Raw genomic sequence first — 18385 nt, forward strand, 5'->3', positions numbered from 1 at the left:
GTACACGTTGTTAATGCTGGGCAAAGATAACACAGTGCGTTGTCCTGGCGGCATGAGGCCCAAATTGCTTCCAATGTCTCACCTCTATGATGCTAAATGAATATTTCCTTCTAATATTTGTATTTTTGTAGTACAACATTATGCTCATTTGTGCCCTATGGAAACAACCCTACTTAATTTGCTTCAATTGAAACCCATATTTCAGCTGGTAAAGGGTTTCCGTAAAACATATTGCTAAACAGACTCTGCCTACTTCACTGCAAAAAAAACGAAACATTTTGACATCTAGTTGTACCAAGGTGCTTTTTTGAGTTGATACAACTAAACAGTCAAGTCAGCTTAACATTTTAAGTTGTGAATCTATGAACTTGTACTTAAGTTGAATCAACAAGTGTATTTATCATCTCTACTCGCTTAACAAAATTGATCAAACAAAGATTTTCCAGCTCCCAGCATGCATTGCAGCATGAATAAATAATGAGGTTAGTGTTGTAGGCTTATTTCTTTGCTATTTGTGGTGCTGTTGTTGTTTTTGTCATTAATGTTGATAAATAGTTGTGTGGTAATGTTAAGAACTCATCTTTTACTTAATTATGTTTGTTGAGTATCACCATTACTGAGGATTGTATGTCAAGTGGTAACATCTATGTGCCTCCAAAGCAAACTATTTAATGTGTCTCTCAAGACGAGACTGCCCTGAAGTGCAAAACTAGCAGCAGGCCTGAAATTCAGTAAACTACATTGAAGTTTTATAACTACATTCAATCAGTTCAGATTACTTTTTATTTGTGAGAAAAACGTATTCAATTAAGTCAGTTAAAAAAAAAAAACATGCAATGAATTGAATCAACAAAACAGTTTTTACAGTGTTTCCACTTCACGGTCATGAATCATATTCAAAAGAACCCATGTCCTCATTTACACATTCAAACAAGAGTTAACGCCAGGCTTACCTGATTAATTATTTCAGCCACTGGTAGCTGGTCCACATATGTCAATGAATTGATCTGTAGAGCGCCACTAACAGACCTGAAACAAAGCAGAGGAAACAAATCCTTCTTTAAAAGGTGAAGTGTGTAACTTCAGGATGTTAAAATACTAGGATTGTCTAAATATGAATACAATGATTGGCACATTATTTTCTCTATACGTTTTTGAGGCATCTATATACTGGAATTAGCCGGCATTTGATTTAGAAGCCTAATTTGTGTACTTTCCAATTCGCTGTCAGTTGGGCTTCATACTCCAACGTAATAGCTTTGAGATACCACAATGGTGTGATATAACATTTACAGTACTGTACTTAGTAAGTTGCTTTTACCAAAACTGTAAATACCACGGCTCTATTGCACTTTCAAAACCTAGCTCTGTTAGTTAGAGTACCATCCCAGTCAGCCTAACACAGCACCATTGGCTCAACCAATGCAGTGAATTTGGGACAGGACTATTTATTAAACCAACCACTGCACACATGGAGAGTTTCACACTTAAAAAAAAAAAATCAATCTCAAATTTCATTTGGTGTTGCAAAGGCACAGAAATGACTCACTTCAGCTTTAATAGCATCCTCAGTTATGTTTTATTTAAGTATCAATTTAGACTCAAATGTTCCTCATAAAATGTCTTAAGAGATTGCATAACTCTAAAATTTATATGTCCTATTTTGAGACGTTTGAGACTTTGTTGAGATCTCTTCTGAATTTCTATAGAAGGCCAGGTCTGGGCAAAATTCTGAATGTAAGAATAAACTCCATTTCAATTATTGAGTTAACATTTTTATTGAGTTAGACATGACCCATAAGATAATGAATTGCATTTTGAATCTGAATGACAGGAAATGGAATTCACTAAATTGCAATGCACGTTTAAACACAATATTTCAAGCTTTGCCTGTGGTCAAACCAAAAAACAATATTTTCAGACTAAACAAATAACTTGTTTTGATCAAAAACTCTCCAAATTAAGCTAAATCTGATCTCGCCACATGACTCTGCAGTGGGCTGTGGACTCTGCAGTGGGCTCGCCACGGTACAGCCAATACTTCCTCAAGTGCCCGCAGTCTGTCTATTTGAGCTGTGGGATGAAATTTTGGCCGTCATGTGGGCCAGTAAAGCTCTGAGAGACAGGACCAGACGAAACCCCTCAAGAATGCTTCAGCCCATCTGTCTGAATTGACGAAAGGGTAAATGCAGAGAAAGCACACTTTGTGCCAGAGAAATCCCGATGGAGATAGATTTGAATAGGTTAGATATTTTTCAATATCTCTGTATAATACCTCTATATATATATATATTTCTCAGGAATATATGCATCTTGAGTTGGCATAAGCAACACTTTTGTGCACTTAGCAGGGAAAAATAAGATTGAAAGGGGGGGAACAGCTTTTCAAATTTTCTTTGGGTGAATTGTGGGTGGTGATTGACAGGTAATTTCAGAGGTGTCTTTGCTATTCACTGAACAAACAGCAAACAAACTGAAAAGTGTTTGCATGAAGAATGAGAAATGGAGGTTAACAAAAACGAGGCGGTGCACTATATGTTGGAGAGTTGAGGCAATTGATAATCTATAGGTGGCCACAGCACGTCAGCTGACAAATTACTCCTGTATTTCAATGAGTGGCCTGGGCAGCAAATTCATGGCCCACCAGGGATGATGCTTTTTCTATTAGCTGACAAAACGGCCTGTCACTTTAGCCATGTGTATGGTACTGGCACATTGAACCACATTTGGTCTGAGTTCAAATTGCTCAGCCTGAATTACAGCAAAACGCAGAAGCAACCTGAATATAGACAATTTAGTGTGAGGCTGCTGGCTAGAACATCTCCACACTAACAATGTAACAGCACAAAATGTTAGAATACTAGTGAAACAAATGGTTTTCTCACATCCAACATACTTGTCAAACTGATAAGCAATAACAAACTAGATTTAACATTTTCAGAAAAAAATTTGTGGTGCTTGCCCGCTGTCACAATGCTGGGTTTTATGGATTGTTGCTAGGTTATTCTGAGTGGTTGCAGAGCATTTCTGGGTGGTTGCTTACTGGTGCAATTCAAATGAGCCCACCCCCTGAACACTAGAGTTTCTTTTCCACCATCTGGCCAAACGGTTGTCGTCGTGAAACTATGACCGTTCTGTACCGATTTGGGCTAGTTGGCATGGTTACGGTTTCTCTTTCCATCGTGGTGCTACAAAACTAGGATTAGAATGGACTGATTAAGCAAGTGACCAATCATGAGTCACCATGTATTAAGGGCGTTCCACCAGCAAACCCAACTGGGAAATCAAGGAAAACATTTGTAATAGTACCAAAGATTGCTCAACATTGTACAAATTGATAGGCTACTGGAAACATTACTCACTATGCTTTTTAAAGAAAAGCTGCTTATAATATTTTGGTTTATCACTGGAGTTCCTCCTCCAATGTAGGTCTATAGAATTTCTTTGACCATTTTATCACCCAGAAAGTGAAAATCATCCAATCGCTTTGAAAAGTAATAACACACCTCTCCGTAAAAACCCACACAATTTGAGGTATCATTCATGTCAAGGGTATTTAATACGTTTTCCTACGATCATCGTGTGCCAGAGTATGGGGTACTAGGCATTTTCGGTGGAGGGAAACATAGTTCAAGTGTGGATGCGAGGCATAAACGTAGAAAAATCTATGTGTTTCAAAAGAAAAAATGTGAATATGGTTTAAATCGCTGTAGGTTGTCCACCTTCTGAAAACTCTGTCTTCCGTTTCCAAATTTCAGCATTTTCCAAAGTATGTTGTGCTAGGGAGTGTTTTCGAAAGTCTCCATTTTCCATGGAGAAAAACACCATTCCAGTGTTGATGAGAGTCATAAACGTAGCAAAATCAATGCGTTTTCAAACGAAAATGTATAAGTGTGGATGTGGTCTAAATTGTTGGAGGATGCAGTCTCTAGCAGGCATTCCTATTCCAAGGTAGTATCCATCAGGAGGTGGATCAGCGTCTGAAATCCCACTGGCAGTCGCTGCATTGCGTGTCTGCTCATTTGCATAAATCTGAATTCAGATCAAATTTATCACATCACAAACAGTCACGGTTGCTAATGTTACTGGAAATCCCCAACTCTCATTGAAAATTAATGACTTTTGATTGCTTTGTTACTGCAAAACACAGTTAGACTAAACTCTCATTTAGGGTTAGGGGTTTGTTTATATCTCTAACTCGAAGTATAAGCAATAGAAATAGTGATATTTGCCTTATCAAGAACTACTAATGAGCCTTGAAATATTTTGAAAATTCATCATTTAAATAGCCTAAAAATTATTCAACATTTTTCATGGTCATTTAGCAACTATTTCACAAGATGAACTTTTAATCAAAGTGATTTAGTAAATTTATATGGGAAAAAAATCAAGCGGAGGGTGTCTTGAGAGAGGGAGAGTGTGTACTGAGAGTGCACTCTCATTTCCGTATTGCCCATGCTGCGGCTACATTTATTTTTCATTCTGTAACATCGCCTGATATTTAATTACATTGAGACTTGAGACCTGTGCTAGGCAGTCAACATCATCACCTTGGGCAAACCAGATACTGTACACAATACAATCTTGTAAAGAGTGGGCACATATTATAAAGAAGAGAGGGGAGTCTATTAAATTGTCCACCTCTGTAAAACTTAATTTACCTAATGGAAGCCCTCTACAGCGGCAGGACTGCGGAGGAGAAAACCAGGAGGATGACAGAATAATTTAACATCGACATGCCTCTACTGTCACACCAGAGACATCTCATGGAGGGGGAAAATTAGAGTTGCGTTTCTTTTAAACACACAGGGGAAGCCGATATAATATATATACTAGTAGTTAAAGAGGTGTATTTTTTACAATGTTAAAATACTTTCACATTTATTATCTTAAAGGAGAACTCTTTTTTCGCTAATGAATAGTTAAAAGAAATCAATTGTATATATGAAAAATATTCACATACACACTCACATGAGATGAAGACTTAAGTTGTATCTGTAGCCTAATAAAAGCAGTTTTATTTTTCAACAGGGCTGAGCTGCCTCGTGGTCACATGACCAGCCGAATAGAGCGCAACCGTTCCCGCCCACTTTTTCAGCCATCTTGGTTCCCGAAGAATTTTTCTGATTCATTATTCAATAGGGATTACATAAAAGTCCTTCATGAGTCAAAAAACAATGACGCAACACCTGATAAATCCTGTGAGCAGGTGCATAGGGAAAACTGAATAAGAGAATAACCAAAAGGAATGAATCCCGCACACTGCTGTTGCTTGCAATCTGTGTATAAATGTATTAATGCAACATTTAGCTCACTCGACATTCATCAGGCATTGTTTACCTAAGCGTTCCTAAGTGAATTGCTCCACTGCAAACTTTGATTTAAAAGCACAAAAAAAAAAAAAGTGTTTGAAAATCTGACAAAAAGACAAATGTACAAGACTGTGTACTTAACTGTCTTTAATGAGGAATGAATACAGTCCCATGAAGCATTATATTATTTTACTTGGTCTATACATATTTTCATTTGAATATATAAATATCAGTAGGCTTATACTTGATACTTTAAAGAGAGTAAAGTGATGTCACGCAAGCGCGTTGCACCCACATGACAGACAAAAACTGCTCTAAATGTGGCACAACTAGACCATACTGTCACAGGCTCAGACAGAGCGGAAGGTGACCAGGCATTAGACATGGGCCAGTGCTGTAAAGAGCAGACACGTGTCATTGTCAAGGCAGTCTGATGGTGGAAGAGAGTGGAGGGAACTCAAGCCAAGCATGACAGATGTAAGACAGCCAGAGACAGGGGACAGAGACTTCCCCTCAGGTGCATATGCTGCCGTTTCACCCACAGATGTGCCAACATATAGGGAGTCCTTCGGAGATGTGTCTTGAAAGCCTGTTACAGTGGCAAAAAAAGAGGATACTACCATTTCCCAAAGCAACAGTCACCTCTGGCACTGGCTCACAACTTGTTCAGTGCATTTAGTAGCTCTCCGATTCAGGTTTCAGTCAGCAATCACATTATGTTTGAGTTAAATAAGCAATAATAATAATGGAAAGCAGATAAGAGTTGGTTTTATACTAGTAGCAGAGTCCCGCAGGCCTGACCTGAATGATCCAGCTAAATCATTTTAAATACTAATTTGTTGTAAATTATCTTTGATGATTAGAATAAGGTATAATGCTGTTTATGTAAGTACAATACAGCTTTATTATCAAAAACTAATTTGCAAACCTGTCAATGGTAAATAATGTAATAATCAAGCAATAATCACACAAGCAAGAGTACTTGTATATATATATATATACCAATAGTTCATATTAATTTATTCACTTGAATGTTTTATGTTGCATTAGACAGGCTCCTTGCTATATTTCGATCCCCTCTACTTTTTCTAAATTAAAAAATAAAATGTAAAAACATAAAATCTAAACATAAAAAAAAAAAAAAAAAAGACCTGATCTGACCCCTGAAAACGTATAAAACCCATTTTATTATTTAAATTATAAATAACTATTGTTGTTATTATTATTGTTATTATACTAAGCAATATTAATAATAATATTTTTTTTATTATTATTTCGATTTTACCACATGAAGCACATTGTTTAGGCCAGCAAACAAAAATGTTTTAGTCTAATTACAGTAGATTTAATGGAAAGATAATGCATTTTTATTCTATTTTATTTACTTCAATAAGATGTTCAATCTAACATGTGTTAAGTGCGCGCGTGTATGCGTGTGTGTGCGCATGAATAGATTTTTAGCCTCATCCTTACATGGAGTATGAAAAGAAAAATGTTTACATGGGTCTTGACTTCCAGATTTTTTAGTAATACAATCAATCAAGACATGCTAGTGCCATCTTGTGGCCCTCCCGATCCAAAGCACAATGAGAGTACAAATGCCTGCAATCACTTTTAACACACATTACCAAAATGTGAACTTTATTTTGTATGCTTTTAAAATAAGGCGTATGGCTGATGGTGAACATAAACATAAAGTCATAGGAAATGTTTATGTCATTTTAGCAATGTGTTAGAAAATGTATATTGAGTAAGGCCCAAATTACTGAAATGACTGATGTACCTTTGACAGTTACCATAGTGACTGAGGCATGCAACATCACTAACAGGTCATTAGGAGAGTTGATTTCACTAATAAGGTTTTTAATAGCGATCAGCCACAATGCCTCTAATGCTTAATTACATGACAGCATTTGGTCTGGAACATTCAAACATGGGTTAATTAGGGCTGCCTTCCTGAACCACTAAACGGTCATTAAAAACACTTTAATTATGCAGAACTCAAGAAAATAATGAAATAAATAGTAAAACACTATTAAAGAATACCCCTGTTTTGCTGTCCAACCAAGGGTGTTGGGTGGTGTGTCACACCAGTATGGCCAAATTATTGTAAAAAATGCACTGCAGAGACCTTCTTTAGATAAAAGAATCAGCTAAATGAATAAATGTAAATCTAAATAAATGTCTTTAAATTGTAATACAGCATTTGAGCCACCTCTTCGACGACTTTCCTTTTCGGATAACGTTACTAAGGCTCACATTCACACAAATTCACATTAAATGGGTTGCAAAAGCGGTTTTATGTTGACTTTAAGAGCCCAACATTTTATGACAAGTGGGCTATAGGCTACCACAACACCTGCCTCCAAACCGCAAAAATTATTTAAAGCCACAAATAGATTTATATATTTTTAATGAGTCATTGAATGACTTAATGGCTTAATGTATTATTACAAAAGGCCTTCAATGATTACAAAAGCAATAAAAGCAAACTGCATTATCTATTGGGGTTTGATCCAAAAAAGGCTAAATTGAATGGGCTCATTCCACTGCATGTTTCATATTCCAGGAAACAGTAATGTTTAGAATCATTAAGGGAAATCAACATGTTCAACATACCGCTCTATTGGCTGATCAATAAGGGATGTCAGATTGATGGTTTCCTTGGTGATTTCCACTTTCCGGACACTCCCAAAGAAGTCCGTGATGAGGACGCTCCCCGGATCTCTCTGGAACAGGTCAGTACGGTGGCCCGGGGTCGACACACACTGACTCTGTGGGCATACCTTAAACTGAAACACAAACACACATTCCACTCATTGTATTTCAAATGGGTCAGAGCAAAACAACCAAAGAGACAACAGTTAATTGCTGGTTGCCAAGAAATGAGAGTGCATTCATTCCCATGTTTGTGCAGTGTAATTGAACGGCAAGCCTCCATAAATTAAAATAAGCAGAACAAGTAAAACAAAATCATTAGCATTTAAATAACATCTGTCTATGCACATCCAGCTAGGGCATGCATGGAAGAGATATAAATATGTGTCTTGTGTATTAGAGACTGCAAGTATAGACACTGAAAATGAATGGAAATAGGCTCAAAACACAGACAACGATAGCTTCAGCTAAAACCGGCTGATTATCCAGTTCAGAGTTTTATATCAGTGTTTGTTACATTTCCATAATTTCAGGCTATTTTTGAGCATTTTTATCTTTTTCCCTGAAATCATCCACTTATAATGTTAGTCAATCATAATTCATGACCTAATTCAACCCACTCTCTGCCCCTTACAATTTCCTTGATCTAAATGTGTTTTTTGCATGTGAAATGAGTAATAATTCTTTGCTTCGTGTTTGCGGTCACGTTTTATATCGTTTGTGCTGCCCCTTTCTTCAATAACAGCCCCTTTGCAATGCCTGCATGCCACCTTTTACAATTTGCTGAGAAAGGTTAGTTTTTCTGGAGTTAGAAATAATAATATCCAGTTGTTTCTGGAGTATCTGAACACCATTTAGGCTTCATTTCATTGACGTATAAATGTGGAAAATCATACGTTATTGTTTTTTAGTTTTCTAATTAGAGTGGTGGTGCCGTAGCTCGAATGTTGTTCATCCATGTATATGCTTATGTTAAAGCCATCAGTCCATGTTATTTAAATAAAAAGAATTTTAAATCTTGTATAACAGCTAAATTAAATGGGAAGAACTACACTACCCATGATCCTGAAGGGAAACAATCCACCAATCAGAGAATCAAGGCCAACAAAGCGCACCAGAAGTGCTCTGCAACAACCGCCCACTTTAAGGACACAATAGAGTCAGTCTTCCTATACTCTCATACTGCTTATGTATTTGCATTTATGTGAATATTTAGCAATATACTTCAAATATATTGGTTCTACACTTCTAGGGTAATCAACAATGTTTAATCAATAGTTTTATATTTTCATATCACTAGTAATCCGATTATGTTTTTCACAACGCTTCATGGGATTGTAGTTAATTAAAGACATAAAGTTCATTGACTCATTAAAGACTTCAATTACACAGTCTTGCCATTTTTTTCCCTGATTTTCAAATATGTTTTTTGCTTCAAATCAAAGTTTGTAATGTAATGGTTGCGTCTCGTTAGGAAGGCAGTGGCTAGGTGACGCATCCTTTGTATGCAGAGGTCTGTTGTTTCTATCATTTTGGTGATAATCAAAATGCGTTTTCTCTTGAATGGCCCATGTCGTGATGGGGGTGCATGAATTGTTTCTCTCGTGCAGTCTCATAGAGTAATGGTTGGTCAATAGTTTCACTAAATAATACATTATACAATACATAATACATTTGTTTCTCACCAAACCTCATCGTATGCTTTCAGAACAGTCATGAGTCTCATGGAATAATTTATTAGACTTCTGAATTATACTTTTGTTTAAGAGGTAGTCACCATAAACTGCCATTGTATGGCATCACCGAGCACAATTGTTTTTCACAATCTCTCCAATTGTGTTAAGAAAAGAAAAAGAAAGTCATATTGGGTTATAACAACACAGGGGTGAGTAAACAATTACTGAATTTGTTTTTGGATGAACTAACCCTTTAACAATACTTGCATTTCAACATCATATTTCCGGATAATTTTGTGTAATGTTTTTCAGAGAAATTATGATTGTTTCCATTGAAGCAAAGAATTGTTTCTGCGCTCTAGTTTAGAAAACCTTTGATCAACTTGGTATTAATAAAGGCTCTTTTTTGGACAGGAGAAAATGTTTTTAGTTCTGAAAGTTACAGTATGTTTTTACAGTACAATAAACTATTTTATCTAAATAAAATCAAGTAAAATATTCATTCTCATTATGTCGCCTTTAAAATGTTCCTCTAATAGCCTATTTTTTCCATTCCGAATGCTAAAGTATTTCACTGGCTGTCCCATCAGGTTTACGCTTTATAAAAACATACATATAATATAATCTTTTTAAGCATGACCTCAGAATCAAATATTTTTAGACCCAACCTGCCCACCTCCAGCCATTTTAGGTTTGCAGAGAGACATAAGAGCTACATAACAACAGATGCATAATGTAGTTAGCAGCACCGTACAAATGCCAATACATGACCAATGAAAGTGTTCCTCGAGTGCATTTAAATAGAATTTAAATGCTATTTACAAAAACATGATAAAGAGAAAATACCTTTGAAACTACCAAATGACTGAGAAGGTGACACTTTGAGACCGAACACAATAATTACAAAATTATCGCTGCAAAAGGGGCCAGACGAGCAGATTAAATAGCATGTTTTCATTTATGTTTGAGTGTCTTTATTCTTCCAATTTCAAACAATACCATCAATCATTCTTAGAAAAAGAACGCCCAGCAGTAAACTAAAACATCGCCGAGCAGTTGAGCTTTGAGCATTTCATGATTCACTTCTGCCTAATTAAACATCAACTCAGCACCATTTGAAATGATACTTCTGACTTACAAACAATAAAAAGGCCAATTTGTTATTCCCTCCCCTTGACAACGAGTTATGTTTCTAAACATCAAGTGCTCAGCCAGAGGCAAATTAGAGGCAAGAGGAGAAAATTTCTTGAGTGCATACTTGACACAATTTCAGAACGAGGCGAAATGAACCTTCAACTACAGAGAACTGTATTATATTGTAGTAAAACACACAGTGCGCACCTACAGCCAGCCAGACATTGAGCAATCTTTCTGATGAGAGTAAGAAAGAGATCATTCAGGAGAGTGATCATGTGGCCCATTTCTTTTAAGATTGAAACTGCTTTCTCTCTCTCCCATGGCAAATCCATAATATCACTGCTAATCCAACAGAATGGAGAGCGCGCAAGGAACAAAAAGCAGCATTTGCTGAACCTGTTTGATCTGGGAAGCACTGTGCCAACAGACAAGGATGTGAAGGGCAGGAGAGATCAAAACGATTGTGGGAGTTAGTGGGACTCCAGCTAGTGAGATGAATGTGAGAGAAATTCAAGCTTAGCCAGGCCTTCAGAGAAAAGGTCTACCTGCTGACTCTTTCAAAGCTGTTTGACCTACACCAGTATTTGCCACTCTGTTTAAAGTAGCATGTTAAGAGTACTGCCTTTCTTTTCATAACAGGCGACAGGACGTCTTTGTGACTGCAGCTTTTTATGTTCAAATTGTACCATCACCGTGGACAAGAGAAATGCACCTAAATGATCTCACAACTGCTTTCCATTTACAATATTGGATTTAGAATACAAAGCTTAGGAATAGACTAAAAGATAAAGTCTGATCTCAGCATTTTATTTGACTGGAATTAAAAGGGATAGTTCATCCAAAAAGGAACAATTCTCATCATTTACTCACCCTTTTGCCAGCCCAGATGTGTATGACTTTCTTTCATCTGCTGATCACAAATGAAGAATTTTAGAACAACATTTCAGCTCTTTTGGTCCATTCAATGCAAGCGAATGGGTGCCAAAATTAAATTCCAAATATCACATAAGCCACTATAAAAGTAATCCATATGACTCCAGTGGTTAAATCCATGTCTTCAGAAGCCGTATGAAAGTTGTGGTTGAGAAACAGATACATTTTAAAATCCTTTTTTACTATAAATTATCCTCCCTGCTCAGTCAATCTCCACTTTAACTTTCACATGCTTCATGCTTATCGCCCCCAACTGGGCAAGGAGTAGAATTTCTAGCAAAACTTAAATGTTGATCTGTTTCTCATATCTCATATTAATCATATCACTTCTTAAGATATGTATTAAAACACTGGAGTCTTATGGATTACTTTTATGCTGCCTTTATGTGGTTTTGGAACATAAAAATGTTGGCACCCATTCACTTGTATTGCATGCACCTACAGAGCTGAAATATTCTTCTGACAATCTTTGTTTGTGTTCTGCAGAAGAAAGAAAGTCATACACATCTGAGACGGCATGAGAATGAGTAAATGTTTTTCATTTTTGGGTGAACTATCCCTTTATAAGGCAGGCATCTACAGTATGTCATATGAAAAGCACACACACACACACACACACACACACACTTACCAGATCATTCATGTTGGCTTGACTAGCTGGATGGACTCCCTCCAGGAATTCTAGTAAGTAGAAGGTGTACTTGTCCATCAGGTGGACTCCTATAGCCAAGTCTGGCTGATGCTGTAAGGAAAAAAAACACTACAGATGAACCAATATCCAGGCTAACATAAATTACATAAAATATTTCCAGGAAATAGAATGCCTTTAGACTGCTTCATATCATAAAGTTTCTAAACAATTGTAATGATAATTCAACAGATATGCAGGTAAATGTAAAGTGACAGATGTGTAGAAGATCATGTACAGTCAGTAAGGTTTGACTCACTGAGAGGGAGTCCTCCCCCACTTGGCTGCTGGCCAGGGCCATGAGGTTGGGTGAGTAAAACCTCTCATACATGGAGGCCCCCTGGCATGTGTCTATAATGAACAGCAACTCGTTGTACCTGTAAAAAAGGGAGCCCGGTTTTAGCAGAAGTTGTTTTTGTCAATCTAAAATCAAATTGGCTTTTCCTTGTCAAACAGTTTAGTATAATATCCATGTAATTAAAGCTGGTTCTGGAGTTATATGAGGCAGCTCTGACTTGCATCAAGGCCATCAAAGCCCAGCTTGCTATACGAACCAACACAGCTCTCCTCTACAAGCGGTTGCCACAGTAACCAAGAACCTGGCTCCCATTAATGCTCCATTCACCAAAAATATAGAACAAAAATTAGAAACCACTTCTGGCCATCTCAGACGAGAGAGAGAGAGAGAGAGAGAGAGAGAGAGAGAGAGATCGAGCACTCGGATCACATGAACCCAAGATGTAATGGGGTGCAATGGAGCACAAAGGGGGCTTCACTAATTAATTGAATGTATCCTGCAATTACCACACTGACAGCACAAAACATCCTGTTCTGTAGTGCTCTGCAGGAAGAGAGGAAGAGCTCACTGTACCTCACACCAGCCTCCCACAATATTTACACAGAGCTGGAACCTAAACACACTATTAAAGCATTATTATAACACACAATTTTTATATTAGGCTGCTAAAGTTCTTCAGTGCCACAATAATACTGTACAAAAGCCACAAAATGAAGACTAGACTAGATGCTGCATGTTGTGCTTGGATTGCAATTACTACATGTTTTGAAATGTAAACATTACACTATAAAATGAGATTAGTTGACTTAAAAAAAAAAAAAAAAAAAAGGGGGGACACATGTTGCTTTAGGAAAATTATGTAAATAAACCTAAATGTTATGCCTGTATTGTATCGATATGACATTCTGTTTGTTGATTGGTTGGTTGCTTTGGGAAGAAAAATCTTAACTTTTCGTACATGTCAAGTCGTACAATATCTTACGATTTCACCATCATGTTGGGACCCAGCCTTGCGAAAATTACATAATTATGTGTAAAAAAAAATTTTTTTTTTAAAGGAAACAGAATTAATTGCATTTAACATTATGCATATTAATCGCATACATTAACACGTAAAATTTCTCTGCCCTATGAGATATATATATATATACACACACACACACACACACACATACACACACACACACACACACTGGCAGCCAAAGGTTGGAATAATATACAGATTTTGCTGTTTCGGAAGGAAATTGGTACTTTAATTCACCAAAGTGGCATTCAACTGATCACAAAGTATAGTCAGGATATTACTGATGTAAAAAACAGCACCATCACTATTTGAAAAAAGTCATTATTTATAAAATCTAGACAGGCCCTATTTCCAGCAGCCTTCACCCCAAAACATTATCCTCATGTTAAATTGATCATTTGGTACTTGAAATATATATATATACACACACACACACTGGTGGCCAAAAGTTTGGAATAATGTACAGATTTAGCAGTTTTTTATATGATAATATATGATAATGGTCTTTGGACAAAGAGGGCACTGAATTGCACTGATTTTCTTTTTTTTTTTGTATCATTTATTTGGTGAGGTCCTCACCCTGTTGCTCTTGATTTTCATCAACACACAATTGCACCACCTAGCAAGTGAAGATTGTGCATCAGCACTCTGCTTTTCCTGCAATGCCTGGATACACAAGGTTGAATTTCCAACCAAATCTGAACCACTGAAATTTGAGAGGTGAATTTGAAAAGCAACTGTTAAATAATACAGATGAAAAAGAATATTTTGGATTTGAACTTTGGAAGGTGAATATTTATTAATACATTTTTAATGATGAAATGTTGTTTCCGTATGAAACTGCATCACCCCAAAAATGCAAGCAATGTTAATGCAATGCGTTTATGTTTCAGTTAGCTCATTCCAGTGGGGTTTTTTTTTGTTTAAAAGACATTTGTCATTAATATACTTACATGAAAATTAATGACTTCCACTAATTTTGTCACAACAAATTACTGTACATGTGAATGTGACTTTACTATTATAAATAATAAAGACAATGTTAGAGTGAGATGACTGTGAAACTATAAACTAGCAACATTGTAAGACCTTCAAGGGACCTTAGTCAGGGTAGACAGACACCATATTTAATTTGATGCAAATAAAACAAGGCTGTGAGGGATAGAAGTACCATCCATTCAGTGGGTTATTCATAGAAACTTACAGTTCACTTATAAAAGGGACAATCCCATTGGAGTACCCTTAGATACAATATCTTGATCATGAGCACCATGGTGATAGTTCATATATTAACCCTTGCAGGATTAGAACCTACAACCTTTGTTACCAGCCCAGATCTTTCAACAAAACATGACAACACCACTGATCATGTCACAGAGATTATATGTACTATAATCTTTTTATATACTAAATACATTAGTATTACATTTTCAACAGTGAAAACTTGTCCCTTTGAGCTCTGTCTAATTACCTCCTCTTCTGCCACATCTGCTCAAAGGCATCAGCCAGCTCCATGTTGCTGATCTCCTCTGAATCCTGGAACTTGAGGAAGCCATTCCCACCATGACCTTTGAAAACAGAGATTCACACATTCAGGCAAAGAGAGGAATAGAAAGTTTCATAATGAGGCAGTGTTCTCTAGAAATACACAGATCGTACCCGTCAGGTAGATGAGAATGTTGCTGCGATCGTCTGACAGCAGCCGTTTGGATCGAGGGGTGCTGGGGGGAAGCCGTCCTGTCAGGACCCGCAGGAAATTCTCTACTGTGACCTTAAATAGGAAATAATTATAGCAATTAGCGGATACAGCATGTGAAGATGTCTGTTAATTGTGACAAAATAGTTTTGACATCGTTCTAACCTTTGTAATTTCTTGGACATGGTCTACAGCTGCTCTGTTGCTACTGTAACTCTACATCTGTTGCTACTGTAACTCTACATTGAACTACTCTCTACTCTAGGGTAAAGTGTAACATCCAATTAGAGCAGCCTTTTCACCACTACTCCCAGATCACACATAGAAGGGCAGGCATGAGATAAATCTAATAAGAGTGTCATTGCATCACTTTTAAAAATACATATCAAGAACCCCAAGCTCTGCTCCAGTGTGTTTTATCTAGTCCCGTAGTTTTTGAACGCAAGGACGCAGCCGATGTGAATGTCCCTTAAGAAACATGTCTGATCAATGTTTGCTGGACATTCCCTCTAAATAAGTCTAATTATACAGGGTTTCCATACGTAGTGTTTCACATCCCTAATAAGTTCATAATATTTTAGCTCTGTAGGCCAAAATTGTGATGCTCCAAAAAGCATATAAAGGCAGCATAAAAATAATCCATAAGACTACAGTGGTTTAATACATGTCTTCAGAAGTGATATGATAGTTGTGGGTGAGAAACAGGTCAATATTTGCCATTTATTGCTAGACAGCAGGGGGTGATATGCAGAGAAGAATGTGAATCACCAAAAACACAAGAAGAAGAATGTGAAAGTGATCTGTTTCTCTGTTTCTCATGCACACCTATTAACCACATATGGATTACATTTTTTGCTGACTTATGTTTGTTTATTTAGCTTTAAAATGTTTCCACTCATTCACTTACATTGTATGAACCTACAGAGCTGAGATATTCTTCTAAAGATTTTCATTTGAGTTCAGCAGATGCAGACCTAGTCATATACACATCTGCATGAGGGCAAGTAAATAATGAGAATTATAATTTTTGGATGAACTATCCATTTAAGGGCTCTTGAACTGGATGAATTTGTCAATAAGAAGAGAGGTTTGGAAACATTTCTAGTAATTATTACAGTGAAAATGTTCCACAAGGACATTATATATAATGCTGAAATATAATGCCGTCTTTTGCTATTTCATAGCTTTTAAAGTCCTGTGTGGATTCTCATTTCAGTGTAGTTACAGTTTTCAGTGTCGTAAGTATTTAGATCATTAGTTCTGTACAGCAGTACCGGCGCTCACCAAATGCAGAGAACGCGGCCTACGTAGGGCACCAACTCCAGTTGTGGAACACGTCTGTGACAGCGGCTCAGCATGCGCAGCTGTGTGAAATTCCACTCTCGTAAAAGTTACATTCAATAATCTCTCAATAAATTACACATTAATTCAAATTAAACCCAGTAATATAACGACAGTAATGCCACACATTGTAAAGAAGTAAAAAGTTACTCAAGTAAATGTAACGGAGTAAATGTAGCACGTTATCCCCCACCTCTGCAATTGAGATGCTACAACAGCTGTTTTTATTCCCATTCACACAAATAATACAGTCAAAAGCTGATTAGGACTTTATAAACACTTTTTCTCTCTATTACTCGTACATGGCTATGTTATGATATCGACACACTTTTACTCTAACGCATCGTTTGAAAAACTAGTCATTATTTAAACTTGTAGTATAGACCCTCCTACTTATATGCACTTATTCAATTGTGATTAGAACACATGGTAGAGCACTGGACTTCGAGCCCAGCAGACTGGGGTTCAAGAACGCAATCTGAAACATGACACCACAGTGTCATGTTAGCAACAAGGGGAGACGTGCTTTCTTCAGAAAATGTGCTTTTTATTTAGCTTATGAATGTTAAAACACTTTCGGTTGGTTTTGGGAGTTGGTTGGCTTGATTCTACAGAAAAAAACAGCTTTTCATTTCACTTTTGCATTTTAAAACACTAAAGGTTGGGTTAGGTTGTCTTTTTTGTATTATGTCATTTATATGTTAAAACATTATTGGTTAGGTTTAGAGTAAAGATTTTGTTAAGGGATGTATGTTTTACTCATTAAAACCTCTAAATCCACCTTCAAAAGGTTGTGTGAATACAACCTAATTTCACTGGGGTTTTCAAAGGGACATTTCACTTTCAAAATGCTGCCAAACGTGTATTACACCACGTAAATTATGTTTTGCAAAAACGTAGCATTACTCACGTAAATGTCATGAGAACAGGCTGGATGAGCAAATATGAATCGCACACTACAAATGTAATTATATCTATCCTAAACTAAATATTACAAAATGTTCTAGTTTTGGAAGAACTATCAGACTTTTTAAATGCAATTACTAGACTATGTGATGTTCAAGAGTAGCCTCACCTCATAACCTCGGTAATCCACCTCCACATCATCTCCATACACATTAAGCTCCATGTTTTTATGGCTGAACACAGTGGCTGGTTTGGGGTTTCTATAGTTACAGGCCATATCGTCGGCTAGCATCAGCACTATGTGACTGTGGAAAGCAGAGCAAACACATCTAATCAGAGCAGACAGGAAGATTGTGCGGGACTTTCCTGTGTCTAGAGACACAAATATCACTACCTCACTGTTATAAAAGAGAGCAATCTCTAGAGAGTACAACTTAAATAACATCTAAACAATTGGGGAAAGACAATCAAAATAAATTGTCACTATAACGAGGATGCCGGGAGGTAAAAATAGTTCATATTCAGTAGGTTGATCCAATTATATTGTGTTAAGGTTTACCTGTCTGGAATGCCCAGTCTCTTTACGCTCCTGTATACTGACAGTGTGTTCGCCACATGTCGGTAATTAAACCAAAATCTAGATGTGCAGACCTAGACATAAACAAATGAAATTTCAAAAATAATGGGAAAAGTAATATTTCAAGACTCAGGAGGCA

At 36.8% G+C, this 18385-nt stretch overlaps 1 protein-coding gene across 2 annotated transcripts in view; it reads right to left on the bottom strand.

Moving 5' to 3' along the window:
* The window catches only part of LOC127644603 (GPI-anchor transamidase-like), a 44074-nt gene that overhangs the window by 21379 nt on the left and 4310 nt on the right, over positions 1-18385 (bottom strand). For both annotated transcript variants that reach the window (XM_052127861.1, XM_052127864.1), the window contains exons 3-10: positions 18229-18320; positions 17839-17974; positions 15386-15497; positions 15198-15294; positions 12664-12781; positions 12348-12458; positions 7932-8104; positions 954-1029 (exon numbers count right to left, since the gene is read on the bottom strand). In XM_052127861.1, the coding sequence (XP_051983821.1) occupies positions 954-1029; positions 7932-8104; positions 12348-12458; positions 12664-12781; positions 15198-15294; positions 15386-15497; positions 17839-17974; positions 18229-18320 (915 nt within the window). The remainder of the gene's footprint in view (positions 1-953; positions 1030-7931; positions 8105-12347; positions 12459-12663; positions 12782-15197; positions 15295-15385; positions 15498-17838; positions 17975-18228; positions 18321-18385) is intronic.

Source organism: Xyrauchen texanus, chromosome 6 (assembly GCF_025860055.1).
Source record: "Xyrauchen texanus isolate HMW12.3.18 chromosome 6, RBS_HiC_50CHRs, whole genome shotgun sequence".
Taxonomy (NCBI): Eukaryota; Metazoa; Chordata; class Actinopteri; order Cypriniformes; family Catostomidae; genus Xyrauchen; species Xyrauchen texanus.